At 47.0% G+C, this 22,909-nt stretch overlaps 2 protein-coding genes across 4 annotated transcripts in view; one reads left to right on the top strand and one right to left on the bottom strand.

Annotated features, from left to right (window-relative positions):
* SLC5A10 (solute carrier family 5 member 10) overlaps window positions 1–22,909 on the bottom strand; it is a 99,528-nt gene that overhangs the window by 31,234 nt on the left and 45,385 nt on the right. The gene's annotated exons all lie outside the window — the stretch shown is intronic.
* FAM83G (family with sequence similarity 83 member G) overlaps window positions 1–22,909 on the top strand; it is a 42,149-nt gene that overhangs the window by 5,717 nt on the left and 13,523 nt on the right. For 2 of the 3 annotated variants that reach the window (XM_081839671.1, XM_081839670.1), the window contains 3 exons: window positions 9,247–9,414; window positions 17,297–17,421; window positions 18,969–20,490. In XM_081839671.1, the coding sequence (XP_081695797.1) occupies window positions 9,247–9,414; window positions 17,297–17,421; window positions 18,969–20,490 (1,815 nt within the window). The remainder of the gene's footprint in view (window positions 1–9,246; window positions 9,415–17,296; window positions 17,422–18,968; window positions 20,491–22,909) is intronic. The other variant, XM_081839672.1, reaches the window with a different exon arrangement.

The following is a 22,909-nucleotide window of genomic DNA, read 5'->3' on the forward strand; positions in this document are numbered from 1 at the left end:
GGGTAACTTGTTCTGGAGCTGGGAATAATTTTGGGGGGTTTTAGTATCTTCCCAAATGTCTGATGAGCTCCCAGCTTCAACTCGCTTTGTGTCTCCCTGTTGGCTGAAAACGGACACGCGGAAGGACGCTTGTTGCCCTTCTGCAACATTCAAAACACCTGAAGTGTCCGCTTTAGAGGCTTCGCTGCGACCCAGCGGTGGTGTGTCTGGTGGACAAAGCGTCCTCTGGAGATGCAGCAACACGGGTGGCCATGCATGTGTGGCTGAATGGCTTACAAAGCATGACTGTGGAACAGTCACACCATCCCTAGTCCATACTGTCATTCGCTAGCTTGGAACATTCATCAGAGGCAGGTAGGATGGTCACCATTAGTCACCATGGCTATATGGAAGCTCCAGGTTCAGAGGAAGTCCACCTCTGGGCTGTCGGAAGGAGGAGACTTCATTCCCTGCTTCAGGACTTACCAGGCTGGCTAGTGCAAGTCTTGTGTGGCACCTTGAGGGCCAACAAATTTATTAGGAGCACAGGGAGTTGTCCAGCTAGCTCAGTATTGTCCACACTGTCTGGGAGAGACTATCCAGGGTTTCCGCCCTACCCAGAGATGCTGGGGACTGAACCCGGGACCTCCTACATGCAAAGCAGATGTTCTACCATTGAGCTACAGCCCTTGCTTATGACACAAGCTTTTGTGGACTGTCCACATTCTCCGTGGCGAATGTGCACAATGGCTGGTCATTATGCATATTAACTGATGAGTTCCACACCACTCATAACGTGTATTTCAAATTTAATGGTTTCTGGGTGATGTGGAGGAACCCCAGTGCTTCTGATAATTGGATTTATCCTTCTGAAATCCACCTCCAGCTTGCTTGACATCTTCCTGTCCTCTCTTAGCCGTGTTTGCTGTTGCCCCCACTTCGTGCATTTCCCCATCTCTCAAGACTGGCAATCACCTTGACGGCTAAGTCAGAGCCATTTCTCCATCAGCAAGCACGTTCAAGGCCTTCTCCCACGTAGCAGAGGTGGAAAACTGTGAGTGGCAGGTCAGGAGCATTATCTGAAGAGGTGTTTGGGAAACGTAACCCATTTTGAGTATGCACCAGCGGCTACAGACAAGCATTGCCTGGGCTCATTCCATGCGTTCCTTCACAGCAGCCAAGCCATATTCCAATGAGGTTTACAATGCATCTGCACAAGTTTATTTTTGCAGGGTATTTTCATATAGCTGTATTTCATTATATATCCCCTAGTGACTCCTTCAGGAGCGTTGAAGAGAGTTCCCCACTCTTGCTCTTAGCCAGTTTGCAGATTTCTTTCTTTCTTTCTTTCTTTCTTTCTTTCTTTCTTTCTTTCTTTCTTTCTTTCTTTCTTCACTAATCTCTGCATGCATGCAACAGCCTAAACGGCCCATGTCTCAAGACGAGCGATGGGAGGATCTGCCCATTGCTGTTCCCTTGGTTTCTCAGTTTCCTAATCTTCGGTTCAGCTCTTCACATTCCTGCAGCAATCTGCGATTCCACCCACCCCACCTCCCCACAAAAAAATCTCCATCGGTTAATTTTCCAGCATTTTGGTGCAAAATTCTCCTATTTTTGTGCACAGTTTTGACTAAGGAACAAGTTTCTCAAAGCAATTTCTCCTCATATGTATGTTGTTTTCATGATGAGGTTCATTTTTATGACTCTCTCACCTATTATAAGTGCTTTGGTAAGCACTGTGTGCTTGGAGAAAATGCACCTCAAAATTTGTAGAGGTTTTAATTTTGAAGAACGGCTGTGTTTCAATCCGCACACTGTTTCAGAAAATGCACATTTGATAGTCAGCCTTAAATGTGAACTGAATAGAATTTCCCCTCCCTTCCCATCTTCCATCTCTAATTTCTGTCGTTATGTGGTTTATCTACAACTCTTGTTTCAAAACGTGGCTGGAAATGACCATGGGAAATCACTTGTGGGACACTTGAGTCCCATAGTGTGAAATTGACAATGGGCTCCAAGAGGGCCGGATTAGGTTGGTGAGGCCCTAAGCTACTGAAAGTAATGGGTCCCTTTATATGTCCAGCTGTCCTTTGTCAGGGAGATTGGCGGATCAAATCCCCACAACGGACGGGGTGAGCTCCCATTGTTCAGTCCCTGCTCCTGCCAACCTAGCAGTTCGAAAGCACGTCAAAGTGCAAGTAGATAAATAGGTACCGCTCCGGCGGGAAGGTAAACAGCATTTCCATGCGCTGCTCTGGTTCGCCAGAAGTGGCTTAGTCATGCTGGCCACATGACCCGGAAAAACTGTCTGTGGACAAATGCCAGCTCCTTCGGCCAGCAAAGCAAGATGAGCACCGCAACCCCAGAGTCGTCCGCGACTGGACCTAACAGTCAGGGGTCCTTTGTCAACAACAAATTGTCACTGTTTTTTGTTTTGACTATATGCTATATGGTAATTTATGGACCTAATAGGTATCTAAAGCTATTTGCATATGCAGAGTGCAGGCACCCAATATATAGAAATGAGCAAACCAGTGATATTTGAGGGAGCAAGCTAGCAGGCGGGGGCCATTACTTCCATCAGAGGAGCCTACACAACACCAAACACTGTTGCTGTATGAAGGTTTTATTTTATTTGCTTTTTATCTTATATTTTGGAAATGTACATCCAGGTGTTTTTTTCCTTTAGTTTTTTTGGGGGGGCCAAGAGAGTGGGGCCCTAAGCTGTAGCTTGTTTAGCTTATACGTAAATCTGGCACTGGGCTCCCATCCTGTTACCTCACATTCTGTGAAAGCAGCACATTCCCCTCACACTGATTCAACCTGGCCTGTGTGGGAATGGACCTTGGTCAGAGCAGGGATCGAGGGAGGATCACGCTGAGCTGAACGCACGGTGTAGAAGGACAATAAAGTAGAGCAGAGCAGCAAACACAAGGGCAAAGTTCTTTGGAGATACCTTCCCTCAGCGTAATCACCTCTCACATCTGCCCAGATGACATAAGGCATCTGTGGCACAAACAATTGTGGTGGGGAGACTCAATGAAATCGAATTTGATTGTGTGAGAGAAGCATCTAGATGGAACTCTGGGTGATAACAGATTTGCACAAGCTCTGTTGGGTGTCAGCCATGTCATACGGTCCCAGCATTTGGCAAAGCCATCACAGCTTCCGACTTGAAATCAGCCGTCCTGGTTTTTTAGGCTTAGCCCCACCCACCTCATAGCGCTACCCCTGCGTCTCTGCCCCTCGCAACATGGCAGTCAGTTCTGAACTCGGAGGCACGGTTTGATGATGTCATTCGCCCGGGCACCACCGGGAACCGGAGGCAGAGAAGCAGACAGACAGACAGACAGAGAGGCTTAAAAGTGTCACAGTGCAAACTGGAGCTGATAGTGGCAAGTCTTGAGCAGCTGGAGTCCACCAGGCCGCGGATACTGAATTGGGCCATGGATCCAATTTGGATCCTGATGCTGCCACACGGGATCAAGTGAGCCCACTTTCCAATCCAAGTGGGATGGAATCATTCCTAGCCATCTACAATTCTATGAGCTACAAAAATGTTTTTGCCAAACTGCATCATAGGAAAAAATCCAGGATTGTCACATTCTGACACGAAGGAGGATAAGCTACAGGATCCGCAGATTTATTCAGTAGTTTGGCCAGTGTAAAGCAACCTCCAGAAACTTGAAATCCTCCATTCCTAGTGCTGGGAGCCATGAGCGTGAAACAGAACCTCCACCTGCAGGGGTAGTGTACCTGGGAGTCATAATGTTGAGGGCAAACAACAGGCAGGGCTGTTGCTTTTCTATTTTGCTTTGGGGGCTTCTATTTTGCTATTTTCTATTTTGCTTTCTATTTTGCTTGGGGGCTTCTGGTTGGCCGCTGTGGGAAAGAGGATGTTGTGCTAAGATGGGCCTTTGGTCTGATCCCGTTGAAGGACTGTCCTGATGTTCTCAATAGCGTAAAGGTAAAGGTAAAGGTAAAGGTAAAGGTAAAGGTAAAGGTAAAGGGACCCCTGACCATTAGGTCCCGTCGTGAACGACTTTGGTTGCGGCGCTCATCTCGCTTTATTGGCCGAGGGAGCCGGCGTACAGCTTCTGGGTCATGTGGCCAGCATGACTAAGCCGCTTCTGGCGAACCAGAGCAGCGCACAGAAACACCGTTTACCTTCCCGCCAGAGCGGTACCTATTTATCTACTTGCACTTTGACGTGCTTTCAAACTGCTAGGTTGGCAGGAGCAGGGACCAAGCAACGGGAGCTCACCCCGTCGCGGGGATTCGAACTGCCGACCTTCTGATCGGCAAGTCCTAGGCTCTGTTGTTTAACCCACAGCGCCACCCCTCAATAGCATAGCCTGTGCTGAAAGGGGTTCTGAGATTTCAAAGGCAACAATTCACACCAATTCAGCCGCTTCTCAACAACCTAAAACCTACAACTGAAAACCAGCTTCCTAAAAAATGCTTTTGCAATCTGACCTCCAATCGGTTCCTTTCTCTACGGCACAATCCCATTCTCCCCCACACTCGCACCTCTCCCCCAAACCGTGAATCTCGTTAGTAATTGCAAGATGCAAAATGCTTGGCGTCTTGGAGATGAAAGGAGAGGGAGAATAAACAGGTGTGCTTAGCAAAATTCACTTTGTTCCTACCTCTGGCTTTCCCAACAGTTAACCGTCCAACTCTTAATTGTGTGTTTCTGGTCGCAGACCAGCAGCCACCTTTGAGAAGGTGGGAAAACAGGTGAATTAATAATGCCTCTGTTTTTCTCCAGTACCAAAATGACCTGACATTTTATACGCGCTAATTAAAAGAGGAAAGTAAGGGCCGCACAGCCTCTCCACTTCCATAAACAGCCTGGAAGGAATCTGAACCACAGTGACATTAATGCCCCTTTGTTTCTAATCCATTCAGAAATGCAGACCGACAACATATTCTGAATACCCAGGTGGTGTGTTCAAATCTAAGGGAAAAGAAGCAGAAGATAATGAGAGAAAGACAGAGAGAGAGAGAGAGAGAGAGAGAGAGAGAGGTGGGGGCTGGAATCTATGCTTAAGACAGATCAGTATGGAAAAAATAATATCTGGCAGTGGGAAATAGGTAGACATCTTTTCTTACTAAGGAAACAGAAAGGGGTTTGTGGAACCATAGCAGGATGCAAGTTAAACCTTTGGTGGAAACCTTCTCGGTGTTGGCCCCACAATTCTGGAACCCTCTCCCTGGTGAGGTCCAACACGCTCCCTCTCTGCCCAGTTTTTAGATAGAATACATTTTACAATTGATCCCTGACATTTTATTGGAGGATTTGTGAATTCTCCTTCCTTGGAGGTTTTTTTAGCAGAAGTTGGGTGGCCGATGCTTTAGCTGACATTCCTGCATTGCAGGGGGTTGGACTAGATGACCTTTGGGTCCCTTCCAGCTCCACAATTCTATGAAATTGCTGCAGCACCGGATTTGCAGAGCTCTGCATGTTTTCCACGTTAGGCGGAGAAATGCTGCAAAACAACCCTGACTCAGAAAGGAAAAAAATATAAGCCGAGAACGTCGCTTTGGAAGGGAAATCTTCAAAGATGCCTTTGGAGCGTGCACAAAGGCAACTTAGCTTCCAGCCAGGCAGCAGATACCCACCGGTGCCTCCAAGCAAACAGAACTGCCTTAGCAAGCAGACCAGGGTGCTGTTTATCTAACTGCATTTGTTTAGCCCTGCCTCCAGGTTAATCCTCTTTCTGACAGCGGTTGCCACTTTCCAAACTGTTTGTGTGCTGTAGCAGTTTTCCAGCGAAGCTGCCATCCGCCACTTGCCAGCATGGATGCAAACATTTCCTTATAGCAACGCAGGTTAAACAGTGTTATAAGAAAATATAAGGTCATATATATATATATATATATATATATATATATATATATATATATTAAATGTTCATAAATGTACCAACCAAGCACGTACAGTGGTACCTCAGGTTAAGTACTTAATTCGTTCCGGAGGTCCGTACTTAACCTGAAACTGTTCTTAACCTGAAGCACCACTTTAGCTAATGGGGCCTCCTGCTGCTGCCGCGCTGCCAGAGCACAATTTCTGTTCTCATCCTGAAGCAAAGTTCTTAACCTGAAGCACTATTTCTGGGTTAGCGTAGTCTGTAACCTGAAGCGTATATAACCCGAGGTTATATAGCACAGCACAGGAAGACCTACCTGAAACAATTTTGACTCCCAAACTGACCAAATGTATTCTCTGCAAGGAGGGAGGGGGTTAGGGAGCCTTCCCATTGTTACAGGAATTTAGTAACCACTATTTCAAAGGCAGGGACGCGGGTGGCGCTGTGGGTTAAACCACAGAGCCTAGGACTTGCCGATCAGAAGGTCGGCGGTTCGAATCCCCGCGACGGGGTGAGCTCCCGTTGTTCGGTCCCTGCTCCTGCCAACCTAGCAGTTCAAAAGCACAGCAAAGTGCAAGTAGATAAATAGGTACCACTCCGGCGGGAAGGTAAACGGCATTTCCGTGCGCTGCTCTGGTTCGCCAGAAGCGGCTCAGTCATGCTGGCCACATGACCCGGAAGCTGTACGCCGGCTCCCTCGGCCAATAAAGCGAGATGAGCACCGCAACCCCAGAGTCGGCCATGACTGGACCTAATGGTCAGGGGTCCCTTTACCTTTACCTTATTTCAAAGGCAATCAGATAAGGCATTATCAGATAACCTGGCAGACAGGAAAAACAACAACATTCAAATTTCTGTTTTAGATCGCCTTTCTGTGATGTAGGTATGATGTTTGTAGGGGCTGGTCTTGGGTTACACCCCTTCTGTGGTGTATGTATGATGTATGGAGGAGTGGTCTTGAGCTCCAGGGCAGGGAATTAAAAATGTTTATATAAGGGCAAGCACACCTTTGTTCTAGGTCTTCCTCCTTTCCTGCCTGTGAGGGGAGCACCCTGTTGCAACAGGTCAATAAAGATCAGGCTTACTAGCTGCGAGCCTGTGACCTGGATCAGGAACTAAGTATTTATCATTACAAAAGACTGGCCAGGCTCCCCAGGCAATCCAATCAAGTGACCATTAAACAGGTAACTTGGCAGATAGGAGGTAAACAAAGCACTCAGATTTCAGCCCTTCTGTGATGTAGGTATGATGTAGGGGGGGGGGGTCTTGATCTACAGGGTGGAAATTTCAAAAGTCTATATAAGGCCTTGTGCGCCACTGTTCTGGGTTCCTCCTCTCTCCTGCATGTGGTGAGTGAGGACCTCGTTGCAACAAATCAATAAAGATCAGGCTTACTAGCTGCTTTGCTTCTCAATATTCTCTGGTTGGCCTCTGTCATTTTCTCCTACTAATAGGGAACCCACATAAGGACTCTATACGGGCTCTTGGATACCCCATAAGGGAAGAAAGGCAGGTTTTGTTTCCAACAACAGGGAGCCTCTGTCACCTGGGGCCAGTCACTGCTTCCCAGCTGAACCTACCTCACAGGGTTGTTGTTAGGATAAAATGGGGCTGGGGAGAAGCCATGCGTGACACCTCGAGCTGCTTGGAGGATAGGTGCAATGTAAATAGAATAAGGAAGTCAATAAACTGTGCACGAAGTGCGTCACACATTTGCAATGGGCAGTAGAAAGGCTATAAAGGTAAAGGTAAATGTAAAGGGACCCCTGACCATTAGGTCCAATCGTGGACGACTCTGGGGTTGCGGCACTCGTCTCGCTTTATTGGTCGAGGGAGCCGGCGTACAGCTTCCGGGTCATGTGGCCAGCATGACTAAGCCGCTTCTGCCGAACCAGAGCAGCGCACGGAAACGCCGTTTACCTTCCCACCGGAGCGGTACCTATTGATCTACTTGCACTTTGATGTGTTTTCGAACTGCTAGGTTGGCAGGAGCAGGGACCGAGCAACAGGAGCTCACCTTGTCGTGGGGATTCGAACCGCTGACCTTCTGATTGGCAAGTTCTAGGCTCCATGATTTAACCCACAGCGCCACCCGCGTCCCGTAGAAAGGCTATAGATTAATAATAATTACAAAGTGCTTTGTACAATTGCAATAAGCTTTATAAAGAAAACAGCTACAGTGATATTCAGTTATTCAGTGATAATGAAGATGATGAGAGGGCTGTGACGTCAGGCAGCTAGCAAATTGGCCAGCTGCACAGAGGGGAAGCTTAAGTAGGTCAGGACGAGAAGCACTGCCTAATCGATAGATCTGCATTTAGTGGATTGAGTTGATGGCATATGCATGCCACTTAGCCATGTGTGCCTCAGCTTCCCAATCTGTGAAATGGGTCAGGTGAGAGCATCCTTACCTCCCATTGAGAGGAAGCAATGAGGTTGAGGGTATGTTCTTTCATGTGTGGTGGACCTGTAAAAGGGTAAAAGAGTATTGGGAAATAATTTATAGTGAATTGAAAAAAATGTTTAAAAGGACCTTTCAAAAAAAAACCCCCAAAGTCTTTTTTGCTGGGGATAATTCAGATGGAAATTCCCAGGTGTCAAAAAAGGTTATTTACGTACATCACTGTTTTGTTAGCCCCAAAATGGAAAACGAGTGAGGTCCCAACCAAAGAAGAATGACAACTTAAACTGTTGGAATATGCACAGCTTGCAGAACTAACTTATAGAATAAGAGAACAAGAAGAACATTCGTTTAAAGAAGATTGGAAAGTGTTTATTGAAAATGTGAAAACGTTAGCAGTATTAAGATAAATTCAACAGTGTAAATAAATTTTGATGGACGTAATAATGGAATACTGAATGGTTTAGTTTATATAAAATATGCAGGGATTTATGCTTTGCAAAATGAACCATGGAAAGAGAAGAAGGGAAGTCTAAGGCTTTAAGGCTGTCTAAATGAATATTCTAAATTGTAAAACAGAATATATATATATATATATATATATATATATATATATATGGATGGAAGCAATGCTAAATTAATGAATGGTTTACACAAGGAACCCTACTGATATGCTGGAATGAAAGGCTCTGAACGCAATATAATCAGGATGATTAATTTTTTAAGCCAAAGAAGGAATATGCAAAACAAAGAGGGGGAGGAGGTACAATCTGCTTTCTACCAAGAAGGAAGGGCCACTCCAACAGAGAGCAAACTGAGGCAGAGAAGGCCTTTGTTACCAAGCTAAATCCCCATCGCAATTCGCGTATTATTCTAAGCTCACCCTAGCCTGCCAGTGGAAGTTTGCTTCCTAACGCCATCCAGTTTCTAGCCCTCATGAATGCAAAGATACTCTTGAAAGTGTGTGATCAAGTGCTCTGCCTCTCTCCACAGGTTGTCGCTGTGGTCATGGACATGTTCACGGATGTAGACATCTTCAAAGATCTCCTGGACGCAGGTTTCAAGCGGAAAGTGGGCATCTACATCATTTTGGACGAGACCAACTTGAAATATTTCCTCCAGATGTGTGAGCGAGCCCAGATGCACGCCGGACACCTAAAGGTAAGGTTAGCCCTGTTCCCAAGAGTCGTCCTGTTAGATTTCTGTAGGAAAAAAGGGACCTACGGCAGCGCCTTAAACACAAAGCGATCTCTTTGAGCCAAAGGTGTAATCAGTAGCTTCTCCCATTACTAGCTTCTCATTACTGAAATTGCAACTTTCCCAAATTCCATGCCCTTTGCTTTAAAGAAGATGGAAGAACTCACCATCCATTTATATATCCAGGTAGGAAGGTCCTGGGTTTGCATGCAGTCACTGTGGCACCAGTTCTGCCAGCAACTCTGTCAGTAAGGGCACGCGACTCTTAATCTCAGGGTCTTGGGTTCGAGTCCTGCGCTGGGCAAAAGATTCCTCCATTTGCAGGGGGTTGGAGTAGATGACCCCCCGTGGTCTCAGCTCTGTGATTCTACGAATGAACTGTATCCAACCAAATTCAACAGTTCTACCCGGAGTAAATGAATAGTAAAGGTAAAGGAACCCTGGATGGTTAAGTACAGTCAAAGGTGACTATGGGGTTGCGGCGTTCATCTTGCTTTCAGGCCAAGGGAGCCGGCGTTTGTCCACAGACAGCTTTCTGGGTCATGTGGCCAGCAGAACTAAACCACTTCTGGCGCAACGGGACACTGTGACGGAAACCAGAGTGCACGGAAAACACTGTTTACCTTCCCGCCGGAGCGGTACCTATTTATCTACTTGCAATGGCGTGCTTTCAAACTACTAGATAGGCAGGAGCTGGGACAGAGCAACTGGAGCTCACCCCGTTGTGGCGATTTGAACCGCCAACCTTCTGATTGGCAAGCCCAAGAGGCTCAGTGGTTTAGACCGCAGTGCCACCCGCATCCCTAGTCACGCCCATCAATTGCAACGGGTCTAAGTCAGAGAAGGACTAGCCTTCTCCCAATATGAGAAGGTACAACCCAATATGTATTTATTTTTAGTAAAGTCTTTGATGGGTTTCACATCACACTCTCAACAATCCTTTCAACAACCCCGGAATGTGGGCTGAAGCTTTGTGTTTATGTCACACAGGCCCGGGAAACCTGCAAAATTTGGTATCAAATTCAACTTCCTGAGAATTATTTTTTTAAAAAACAACAATTCAAAGTTTCTAGGATTGATTAATGTAAAGATACGCTTGAAAGAGTAAGATCTCAGATGCCAGAGAGGTAGGTAAAATAAATTCCCAGGGGTCAGTACAAACACTTCAGTCAGTGACCTGAGCACCTACTTGCCCTTTCTTGTGAGCAGCAAAGCCAGCATAATTTGTAGAAAACACTCAAGATTGCAGACTAATTTATGTGAAGAGAATATATGCATTTAAAAAAAAAAAAAATACAACATTCGGGGAATACAACAGTCCTTGGCACATAATTCCAATTTGCTTAGCCGAGAGCGTATGCATCTCTGAAAATTATTATCCCCATTTTGCAGAGGGGGAAAACTGAGGCTAACTGAGAGAATGGCTACACAGTGAGATTTGAACCATCCTTCAAACATCTGAAGGTGTGTCCCTGAGAAGATGGAGTGGGCTTGTTCTCTGTTGTTCCAGAGGAAAGGTCTAGAACCACATGTATGGGAACAGTAGAGAAGCAGATTTAGGAGAAAATTCCTAACCGTGTGAAGGTGTTCAACAGGAGAACAGCCTGCCTCAGGAGGTGGCAGGCTCACTTTCACTGGAAGTGTTTAAGCGGAGACTGAATGCCCAACTGTAAGGGATTGTGCCCTCGAAAGATCCTGTGCTACAAATCCTGGATGAGAGGGTTGGACTACATGGCCTCTGAGGTCCCTTGCAACATGATGAATAGTATGGCCTTTTCTGTGGTGGCTCCCCAGTTGTGGAAAACTCTCCCCAGAGAGGCTCATTACATGTATTTCAGCACCAAGCAAAAAACATTCCTCTTTACCCAGGCCTATGGCTTTTAAACAATGCCCGACCTGAGGAGGTTAAGGGGTGATATGATAGCCATGTTCAAATATATAAAAGGATGTCACATAGAGGAGGGAGAAAGGTCGTTTTCTGCTGCTCCAGAGAAGCGGACACGGAGCAATGGTTCCAAACTACAAGAAAGAAGATTCCACCTAAACATTAGGAAGAACTTCCTGACAGTAAGAGCTGTTCGACAGTGGAATTTGCTGCCAAGGAGTGTGATGGAGTCTCCTTCTTTGGAGGTCTTTAAGCAGAGGCTTGACAACCATATGTCAGGAGTGCTCTGATGGTGTTTCCTGCTTGGCAGGGGGTTGGACTCGATGGCCCTTGTGGTCTCTTCCAACTCTATGATTCTATGATTCTATGATTCTAAATAACCCATGACTTTAAAAGTGTGGGGGAGAGGACTGTTATTCTTATTATGAAAGTTTTAGGCTGTCTGTCCATATGCTTTTTTATTATGTTTTTATCACTGAAGTTCTGTAATGTGTTTTTAATGTTGTGCACTGCCCTGGGATCTTTTGATAAAGGGTGGTATATAAATTGAAATAATAATAATAAAGTCAGAGACTTCCTGGCTCTGAGCTCACATTCTCAGCCACAGTGCTGACTCAATCCACAATGCCAGAAATCTTATGCTGGCGTAGCCATGATCATGGTTCATAAGGGTATTGAAAACAGAGGAAGAACCCCCTTGGAGTTCTCAATCACAGGCCATGTGTGCTGGGGGAAGGCTGTTAAAGAGCAACCACGGGGAAACTCAGGGACTCAGCTGGTGAATCAGAGCCACACATTTTGCCCTTTTGGATGTCAAACGTCACCTGTGCCAAAGTCAAGAGTTTGTGGTTTCGTTTTCAAGCTTGCAATTGTACTTTAACCCGTGGGTCTCATAAACACCACAGCCTCTGACCTAGACTCGGCTGGTTCAAGGAAAAAGGAGGCATACTTGACATTCCCCGTTCAGCTGTTTTATTCTGGAATCCATATCTATTGCGCTGCTCAGGAAACGGCACACCTCTCCCAGGAGTTACTTTAGGATGCAGCCAGTTCTGAGGAAGCGATCGCAATGGGGAGAACAGGCTCAGTGAGTGACAAACTCAAAGGCGGCTTAAAAGGAAGGTTGGAGATATGAATGGCTGTAAAAGTCGCACCTTTCCAAGGAAATTATTTCTGATGAATACAGCCAGGTAAATGGATACACGAAACTCCCCATTTACGCACGTATCTTTGCGAACCTGGAAGTGGCACAGAAAGGGGCAAAAGCAAAAGTATTGGAAGATGCAAGAATTACCTACTCTGGAAGAATGGCAGACGAAGGTGACTGAATTTATGGGACTGGCAGAGATGACCGGCAGAATCCGTGATCAGAGGAGAGAGACAGTGGAAGAGGACTGGGAAAAATTCAAAATATATCTTAAGAACTGCTGTAAAATTTCAGACTGACAAAATGTCAAGGGGTAAGAAACAGAGAATTACAGCTGTAAATGTTTAAGTTAAGAAAACCTGAGGGAAGTTAAATATAAAAATGGAATGAAGGATTGCTAAAAAATTGGAAACAAGGGTGCAGTGAAGGGGAGGTATGGGGAAGTCATGTGTTGTTTGTGTATGTTTTTTTGTGTGTGTTTTTGTTTATGAAAATTAATAAAAATTATTTAAAAAAAAAAAAGAAAGGGGCAAAAGCAGCCCCAAAAGAATATGAAAATGGACCGAAAATAGCGGCTAGCAAATCCCACGAGCCTTTGCACTGACCTTCGAAGCCTTTGGAGCAGCGGTTCTCAACCGGTGGGTCCCCAGATGTTGTTGGACTACAACTCCCATCATCCCTGAGCTCTGGCCTTGCTAGCTAGGGGTGATGGGAGTTGTAGTTCAACAACATCTGGGTACCCACAGGTTGAGAAGGGCTGCTTTAGAGAGTTGGACTTTGAGAAAGGAGGTTTGGAGGGAGCAATTGTGATCGAGTTGGTGGATGGTTTGGGGGTTTTTTAAAGGGTTTTTTCAGAGGGTTTTCAGTGGTTCAGAGAGTCTATGGAAACCAGCAAGCAGGATTCAAGCTCATGAGCACTTTCGCCTCCTGAAATTTCCAGCAACGGGTATCAGAAGCGTTACTGGAGGCGGAACATAGTCATATTGGCTATTAGCCATTGATAGCGTTATCTTCCGTGAATTTGCCTTATGCTCTTTTCAAGCCATCTGAGTTGGAGGCGGCCACTGCCTCTTGCGAGAGCAAGTTCTACAGCTTAACAAGGTGATGTGTGAGAAATGCTTTCTTCTGTTCTGAAACTTCCAACTTTCAGCTTTGCCATATATCAGAGTGGGGGGTGTCTTTATCCCCATCCTGCCCAGAGATGCCAGGGATCAAACTTGGGATCAAACGGCCTCAGTCCAGTATACCTGAAGGAGCGTCTCCACCCCCATCGTTCTGCCCGGACGCTGAGGTCCAGCGCCAAGGGCCTTCTGGCGGTTCCCTCGCTGTGAGAAGCCAAGTTACAGGGAACCAGGCAGAGGGCCTTCTTGGTAGTGGCACCTGCCCTGTGGAACGCCCTCCCACCAGATGTCAAAGAGAACAACAACTACCAGATTTTTAGAAGACACCTGAAGGCAGCCCTGTTTAGGGAAGCTTTTAATGTTTGATGCATTACTGTATTTTAATATTTTGTTGGAAGCTACCCAGAGTGGCTGGGGAAGCCCAGCCAGATGGGCAGGGTATAAATTAATAATAATAATAATAATAATAATAATAATAATAATAATAATAATAATAATAATTACAGTGGTACCTCGGGTTACAGACGCTTCAGGTTACAGACTCCGCTAACCCAGAAATAGTACGTCAGGTTAAGAACTTTGCTTCAGGATGAGAACAGAAATTGTGCGGTAGCGGGAGGCCCCATTAGCTAAAGTGCTGCTTCAGGTTAAGAACAGTTTCAGATTAAGAACAGACCTCCAGAACAAATTAAGTTCTTAACCCAAGGTACCACTGTATAACATTGGCTGGAAATCAGAAGGTGCACTGGATAGGCCTTTGGTTTGAGCCACTGGCCTTCTTACATATTGCGTGCTTGCATTCTTAGTTCCGCAAACCTTTGTCCGTTAAAGCAAGGTGGAAGCAATGCTATCCCTGAGCCACCCTGACATTGATTTCTGCAGCAGGCAAGCTTCGACTAGCTAGTGCAGTGGGTCAACACACAGCACCTCAGGAAACCCTATCGAATGAGAAACCCTATCAAACGACAGAGTGTTTGCCAAGTGAGTCACCCCTTTGCAGAAGCGGAGATTGTGTTGTTCCTGGGTCACTCATTCATCTGCGGGTGTTTGCTTCTGTTGTTCTTCCTATTGGGTGCTTAAACAAACAGGCCTTCCTTAACGATGATGCCATCCCTGAGGAGGAGGAAGCTGGGCATTTTTGGCTGCTGCAAGAGCATTTGGCGATTCTTCTCCCTTCTTCTTTTCTTAGATGGGTGTTGCCCAAAGAACGCCTTTTCCCCTTTTGTGCTTTTCTGAAAAGGGAAGGCCCAGACAGAGAAAACGGATGACGCATGCTCTGAGGCTGGCCGGCCCTCACTTTTGGGTCAGACAACTCTTCTTCCAAGTAGAGATGTGTCGGCCAAATGGCATCTGGCTGCGGCAGAAACCAGGGAATGTCAGAAACCTCAACAAAGAGGAGCCCTCCTTGCTTTGTTTTGTGGAAGACAAAAACACAGCCAAAACCAAAAACAAGCCTAACCTATTAGTCAGGAGACTGTCTGCCTTAAAACTGCTTTGGGGACAATGAGTAGGGTGGAGGTGTCAGGGACTGGCAGGACGAAGGGGGTGGGGTGGGAGGCAAGAGCTGGGAAACCCCCAAGGGAAACCCCAGAGGAGGAAGGCTCAGAGCCAGAGGTTTGGTGGTGGGACACCAAGGAGAGGTCAGAGGGAGATTAGGAGGAGGTGCTAGATGCTGAAGGGGCAACAGGGTTTAGCGAGCAGGAAGAACCTGTGACAGAGAGCAGTTCAGACTTTGAGGCTGAAGCAGAGGAGGTGGGTCAAGAGGCTGCTGAAGACTCCAGGGAGTCTTCCTCTCCTGCTGTGACAAGTTCCTTCCCTCCCTGGTCTCCAAGAACGTGCAGAATAACCAGGAGCGCAGAACAGAGGCCAGAGGTGCAGAGGTGCAGTTTGAGATTGCTTGGGAGACATCCAGGCGAAAGGTGGGAAGATCTTCAGTCCCAGCAACTGCTCCATAGGAAAAACACCAACTTGGAAGTGTTGCTGAGTTGTATGTTGTTTCCTTGACTAAAGAGTTAACTTCACTAACAACAGAGCCTTGCGTCTTTCATGCTGACCTGTGTCTGACTCCAGCCCTGACAGCAGAACTTGTGGAACAACTGGGGAAGAAAGACCAGGGCTGTCCGAAACCTGTCGCTTTAAGCTCAGTAGAGCTTTCTGCTTTCTCACATGCTGACGCTGCATGTTTGGCGCAACTATTCATAAAGGCAAATGCGTGGTTTTGCAACGCAGATTCACATAATTGTTTCAGAGGAGGTACATATTATTATTGCCAGCAAGTAGCCTGATTGGATGTCATGCTTCCCGTTCAATAGTAGAGGCATTGCTCAAAGCGGTATAACTCAGATCTAAATCACTATTAATCATCATCCACCAGAGCTATCGGCTTCCTCATTAAAAACATAATCCTGTGCATGTTTACTCAAGAGCAAGCAGCATCGTTTTCAGTGGTGCTTGCTCCTAGGTAAGTGTGCATAGGGTTACAGCCTTAGTCACATTTTTCTTTCTGGACAATCTGGTTACATTTTGAAACCTCCTGTTGTCTCGACACACATATCTGCAACAGCCAATGCGATGCTGTCAATTGCTAGGACTGCTACCAATACCATATTACAGTGGTACCTCGGGTTAAGTACTTAATTTGTTCCGGAGGTCCATACTTAACCTGAAACTGTTCTTAACCTGAAGCACCACTTTAGCTAATGGGGCCTCCTGCTGCTGCCACGCTGTCGGAGCACGATTTCTGTTCTCATCCTGAAGCAAAGTTCTTAACCTGAAGCACTATTTCTGGGTTAGCGGAGTCTGTAACCTGAAGCGTATGTAACCCGAGGTACCACTGTACTGGGAGGAGAACAGCCATACAGTTTCTACCACTTGCCGGCTTCTGATCAAAAAGTCAGGTTCCGCAAAAGAGACGATCAGCCTGAGTCGGAAGAATGAAAACACTTTTGGAACAAGGGCGATGAGGAAATAACCAAGCCAAGCCCCACACTTTCCATTCACAACTTTGCAGCTCCCCCTCAAGCCAATGTTTGCCAAGCTGTCAAGAGGTGTAAAATGTCATGTTCTTAGTTGGCCCGGTGATGTATTTTTACAATCCATAAATCCATCACTCTCCTCAAAGCTGGGACATACGAAATTGAAAGTGGCTGTTTTAGGAGTTAAGAAATCCAACTGGGAAACACTTAAGACAGGAAAGGCAGGAAAATCCAGAGGTCTGTTTGACTCTCCCGGAGATTCTATCTATAGCCTTTGGCATGTCACATGTTGTGACAATGATTGCCTCGGCTGGCTTGCTCCTTAACCTTTCTTTTAATTCCCCAGTTGTTGTGTTGCGTTGTATCAGTGTCCTTCTATTTCACCTATGCGTTTAGTGTCATGATGCTTTGAAAAGACCCCCTCTGCCCCAAGGGGCTTGCAATCGAAAACAAACACTCTTGATTTTGCGGGAAATGTATTGCTTGGAGTTGCTTTGATATAAAATAAATGTGCTTACTGAAAATAAAAAATATACACAAGGAAACGACAGAGGGAGGGGGAAATGGAGGAGTGGGTGGACAAGGGGAGAATGGGCATATATTTTAAAGCTCATCCAGTTCACATTTAAAGGCCAAGGCTTCCCACACAGAAACCTGGGGGGCTGTAGCTTCCCCAAGATGTTCATTCATTCATTCCCTCACTCCTCTGCATTTACAGAATCTCAGAGTCCGCACAACCGGAGGCACAGAGTTTTTCACCCGCTCGGCCACAAAGTTTAAGGGTGCTTTGGCACAGAAGTTCATGTTTGTGGATGGAGACAAAGCCATGAGTGGCTCTTACAGGTACGTGGACTTCCTAAACACCGCCCTTTAGAGACCAGCCAAGAATCTGCTGCTTTGCTCGCAGTTTTTGATAAGGAATTCAGTGCCGTGTGAAACAGCTCAGTTGGCAGAGTGTGAGACTCTTAATCTCAGGGTCATGGGTTCAAGAACCCCACCTTGGGTAAAAAAAATTCCTGCATTGCAGGGGGTTGGACTAGATGACCCTCAGGGTCCCTTCCAACTCTATGGTTCTACAGCGGACACAAATGCAAAAATTCACACAGCCTCTTTCAGTAGTTTAAGCAGAAGCAGTTCATGGGGGTGGAGGCAGAGCTTGGGACCAGTTTACTGGGGGGGGGTCGCCTTACCCCAAATAGGCCCACTCAACTGCTTTGACCTGAGGAACAGACAAGTCACAGGTGCCACACACTTTTGTTAGGACGCGGCAACCCTTTGCGACATTTTGCTGCACATCCCACTTGTATTCCACTGCTTCCACTGATGCAGTGTATTGACCCCTGCAGCCAATACACCAATCCCCATCTTCATCTCAGTCCTATTTGCATGGCCAGCAACTAACATCAAAATTCCGCTTTGGCTGTTGCTTTCCATAGGCAAGTGGCCTAGAAATATTTTTAATGTGTTAGAATAAATACACACACACACACACACACACACACACACACACAGTGCCGCATCACTGACTGTTATGCTTTCCATACCAGAAAACAGAAACTCAAAACCAAAAGTGGGCATCTATAGGCGAGCAGTAATTAGCATAAGTGCTCCATCCAGGTTCTTACTATCTGGCTGACATTTTGATTACATTTTTTTCCATTGTTATGGCTAATGTGATTGCAATTTTTGTTCAGTTTTGACGATTAGATCAGTTCTTTGTTTATTATCATGAAATTCTTTGGGTCTCAGATGGCTGGAAGGAGGCAGGCAGGTGAAGAGTTTTAGAAATTAATTAAGGGGGGTCTGTTTTCAGGACGGAGCAGGATTTGATGAGCCTACAAATTCACACACCTCTTGTAAGATTTTTATTCTTCAGAATTATGCCTTTACTACGGCTGCATTCACATGCAATGCTAAGCCATAGTTTGCTTTAACCATCGTTTGTTCCCCAAACCACGAATAATCTCACAGACTGGGTATAACTTCTACAAAGCTTGGTTTGTTTCCCAGCTGATCTTGGCCTGATCCTCTGTAGCTCAGCGAGCATCTGAGACAGGGTGTTCATGTTTAGGGGATAATATCAAATTATACCCCTAAACAGGGAGTCCAAGGTTAGAGCATAATATCAAATCTTATTTAAAGCCATGGTCTGTAGGACAGCTTCACACCATGGTCTATTGCCATGAAAACAAACCATCGTTGGTCTGCTGGGCTTGTGCATTCCAGCAAACCCACAGTTCCTATAGTTAGATGAAAACAAACCATGGTTTGCCATTGAGTGCAAACTAGGCCATTGGGAGGCAGATTTTAGCAGATCTTTTGTTTTCATCTAAATACAGGAAGGGGCAGGCAGCAAGTCATTAATAACTCCCTCATCTGTTCCTACCCAGCTTCACCTGGTCTGCTGCGAGAACCGACAGGAACATCATCTCGGTCCTCACAGGACAGGTGGTCGAGGCATTTGACAAGCAGTTCCAGGAGCTGTACCTCATGTCTCGGGGGGTCAGCCTGAAATCTATCCCCATGGAAGAGGAGCCAGAACCAGAGCCTCTCATACTGCCCACTCTCGCCCCCGTGAACCCAGCCGTGGTGAAGAAAATGTTCAACCCCAAGTACGCCCTTGTCAAGGCAAAGAGTGCAGAGCAGATTAACAACAGTAAGGCCAGCAGCGACAAGAACGTTGCCGAGCAGCAGAAGGCCGAAGCGAAGAAGAAAGCCATCCCGGAGGCTCGGGTATCCGAGAGGCCCAGCGACATCGTCGAGACGGCGCCGCCTATTCACCCAGGTCTCCTCAACCTGGAGAAAGCCAACATGTTTGAGTACCTGCCAACTTGGGTTGAACCCGACCCAGAACCCGGGAGCGAGATATTGGGCTACATCAACATTATCGACCCCAAAATCAAGAACATCCAGCTGTCGCAGATGAACCGCATCAAGGTGTGCGACGTCTCAAAAGCCAACGCCCAGCACAAGAAGATGCTCAGGCAAAAATCTCAAGAGGCTAAAAGAGGCCACGACAACCAGCCTGCCGCGATGCCTTGCCAACAGCTCGATGCTGCCACTGCCCCGGCCCAAACCCAAGAGGCCCGTCCGAACCCCACAGCCAGCCCCACGGAAAAGACTCCAGGGAACCCGAGGAACAGAGAGACGTTCGCCACTCTGGCCAACAGTCAGCACTTGAAGCAGCCGCTAGATGCGCAAACTCAAGGCCAAGTGGACAGCAAGGGGCCCGCGCCCCCAGTCCCCAAACCACGGACAGTCCACGTGACGGACTTGATCTCCACAAAAGCTGTACGTGCCGAGGGTGGGGCTGCTTCGGCAGAAGACACCCAAACGCAGCATCCGGGGACCGGGGCCACAAACGCAACACAGAATGAGAGTCCCGAACAGGCTCCCGGTGCAAGGAGCAGCTGCAAACTCAGTCGGCAGGCGTCCATCTATGAGGAAGTATCCCCCTTCCCCGTGAACGGGGTTCAAGGGGGCGAGGCCGAGGAGGAAGAGGAAGAGGAGGACTATGTGACGTTAAGCGACCACGAGAGCCTGTCGGGCAGCTCCGCCACCAACCACAGCCACCTCCACTCGGACGCGTCCTCCGTCTCCGATGAATACTGCAAGGGGAGGCGGCCCTGCGGGCCTCTGCGGAGGACCAATTCCGACTTCCTCCCCAATGGAGGCGGCCACAGCCCTCAGCACCACCCAGACTTTCAGAGGAAGCTGAGCGAGCCCTACGTGAGCCGAGGCACCTTCCCCAGTCCTCTGGGGAGCCCCCAGCCGCTGCTAAGCCTGGGGGTGGCCAGCCACATGAGGAGGAGAAGCGACAGCGTGGAGGAGATTAGGTGTGTTTTGGGAAGGGACCGTAATCCGCATGCTTTGCCCGACGGCTACAATACCTGTCTGAGCAATGCTCCACAGGTAGGATTATCTGTTGTACCCTTTTACACTTAGCTTGTTGTAAAGTTCTGTAACGTAACAAGAGACGGCACGAAGCACAGCTGAGGCCTAATATAGGTCAAACCTATATAGGATCAAACCTGTAATAATATAGCTTTGATCCCAATGCGTGATTGCTGTGCTAATGACTGCGACTGTCACCTGATAATCTGTATTTTTCACTGGGTGGGGCAGAAGGGAGGAAGGCACCGGGTTCTGGAGGTGGGAACTCTGGCGTAAGAGACGCCAAGAGAGTCATCAAAAGATCTTGGCCAAAAAGCTGGTTTGGTTGTGCATTCCAAAATGGTAGACGACTCGGAGAACTATGGTCACATTCACACAATACATTTAAAACTTTAAACAGTTGTGGCTTCCCCCAAAGAATTCTGGGAGCTGCAGGTTTGTTTTTTTTTAAGAGTGCTGCAACTTGTTTGGAAACCCCTGTTCCCCTCCTCACAGAGCTACAATTCCCAGAGTTCTCTAAGGAGAAGCATTGACCTGTTAACCCCTCTGGTAGTTCTGCTGGGGAGGAATATAGGAGGTGCCCTAAAAACTCTCAGCATCATTAAACAACACTTCCCATGATTCTTCAAAGGAAACCACAATTGTTTAAAGTGAAAGGATACTGCTTCAAATGGATAGAGCACATGGGGCCTAACACTGGGTGCAAGTGAGAGCGATCTCAGTTCTCCAAACACTGGTTCTTATACAGCCGTAACAAAACTACGCACTGACAAGAAAGAGGTATCAGCACCCTGACAAATAAATACTTAGAAAAACAAGTCTTTGGGGGTGAGGGGAGGGGGGGTGCCCACCAAAGGACTGAGCACCCACTTTCAGTGGCTGTTGTTGGGTAGAGGTGGACCGAGACAGAAAGAGGAAGTGGAAGAGAAAATGGGACGGATCACTTTAAGGAATAGGACTCACCGCTGCAACATTTTGTTGCAGGCCCCACACGTAATCATTTAATTTCATATCGCCAGAGGCGATACGTCTGCCAGACTCTGACACTTTAACACGGCCTCCGCTCCTCCCAAACCGCTGCATTTTGAGGGGAAGCTGATCCATGTTAGGAAATCGGAGGAACAGCCCCAGGCCTGCGGGATCTCGGGCCTCTGCCGTCCCAAATCACGGCAGCCTCTTTGGCACCTAAGCGAGAGCAGTGTGTGTGGATTTTGCCACCTATGCAAAGCGGAGTGAGGCATGGCCCGGCCTGCCCACGAAAACACACCCTTCTTAAGCTGCGTTGCTGTCTCTCCTTGTTCCAAACGCGGTCATCAAAAGCATAAATGCCTGGGCGCATTCTCACACGAGAGGAGCGTCACAAACACGCTATAAAACAGGGAGGGCGGCGTCTGTTCGTCAACATTGCAATGGCTGGCTTTGTGGGATTTGCAAACAGGCTAAGTAAGCTGCAGCTTAGAGCCTCAGATAACAAGGGGCCTCTCAATAAATTTTATTTGGCTAAATTTCAGGTTTTGCCCAGCCGGCAAGAAATAAATAGGCTCATGGCAAGTTACATATTTTTGCAGAGTTGTACATTTCCAGTTGCATCCTCGCCTACGTATGTGTATATATGGAAATATAAAACTTCATTATTTCTATTTTCATTGTTCTTCCTGTTAGAATAATACACATTTGGGGGGAGGGGGTAACACTATGGAATCTTTTAAACTTGGTGTAGCTTAACGAGGAAGATGCTTGTAAAAAAAAAAAGTCCATATTGTTCAAAACTGCATACAAAAATATGTTTATTAAGAAAAACTCGCACTAAAATGTTGATTGGTTTTCATGAGGATTCTAATTTTTTCCCATTTAAAGAAATAGTAATTGTGGACTGTTGCGGAAATATGTGGGAACTGATTTTAAGACTGGGGAAACGAGAAACTGAGAGCGCCTGAATTGCCAGATCTATCCATCCTTATATAGGTTGCACCCTTACTTCTGAGTAGCTGTGCTTAGGAGGCTTGCAAGCTGTGGGTGGTGTAAGAACATAGTTCTCTGGATGAAAGAAAACTTATCTGAGCCAAGCACAACACATTATCTGCCTGCGCTTGGCCACTTAAGATGCTGATGAAACTTTCAACTCGCCTTCCCTCTCCCAGGGGCCGGTCGACTTTTGCAAGGCTGGGCGTGCCGATGCCTTTGAAGTCTTGACACAGCCGCGTCCCCTGACCTGGCATGCTATTATTGACTGGGTCAGGCTGGTTTCTGTTACACTTGCAAGGCGTTTAAAAAGGCCAGGTGTTTCGGGCTGCTCCGATGAGCTGCCCGTTGCCCCTGAGAGTGCAGAGGCCCTTTCAAAATCACCTCTGATTGCAAACCCTACCAAACAGGGTTCCCAGTTCTCCAGGACTGGCTGAAAGCCCCCGAGGTTTGCCTGGCCCCCTCCAGGTGGCAA

This window comes from Podarcis erhardii (assembly GCF_964252035.2).
Source record: "Podarcis erhardii genome assembly, chromosome: 14".
In the NCBI taxonomy this organism is placed as follows: Eukaryota; Metazoa; Chordata; class Lepidosauria; order Squamata; family Lacertidae; genus Podarcis; species Podarcis erhardii.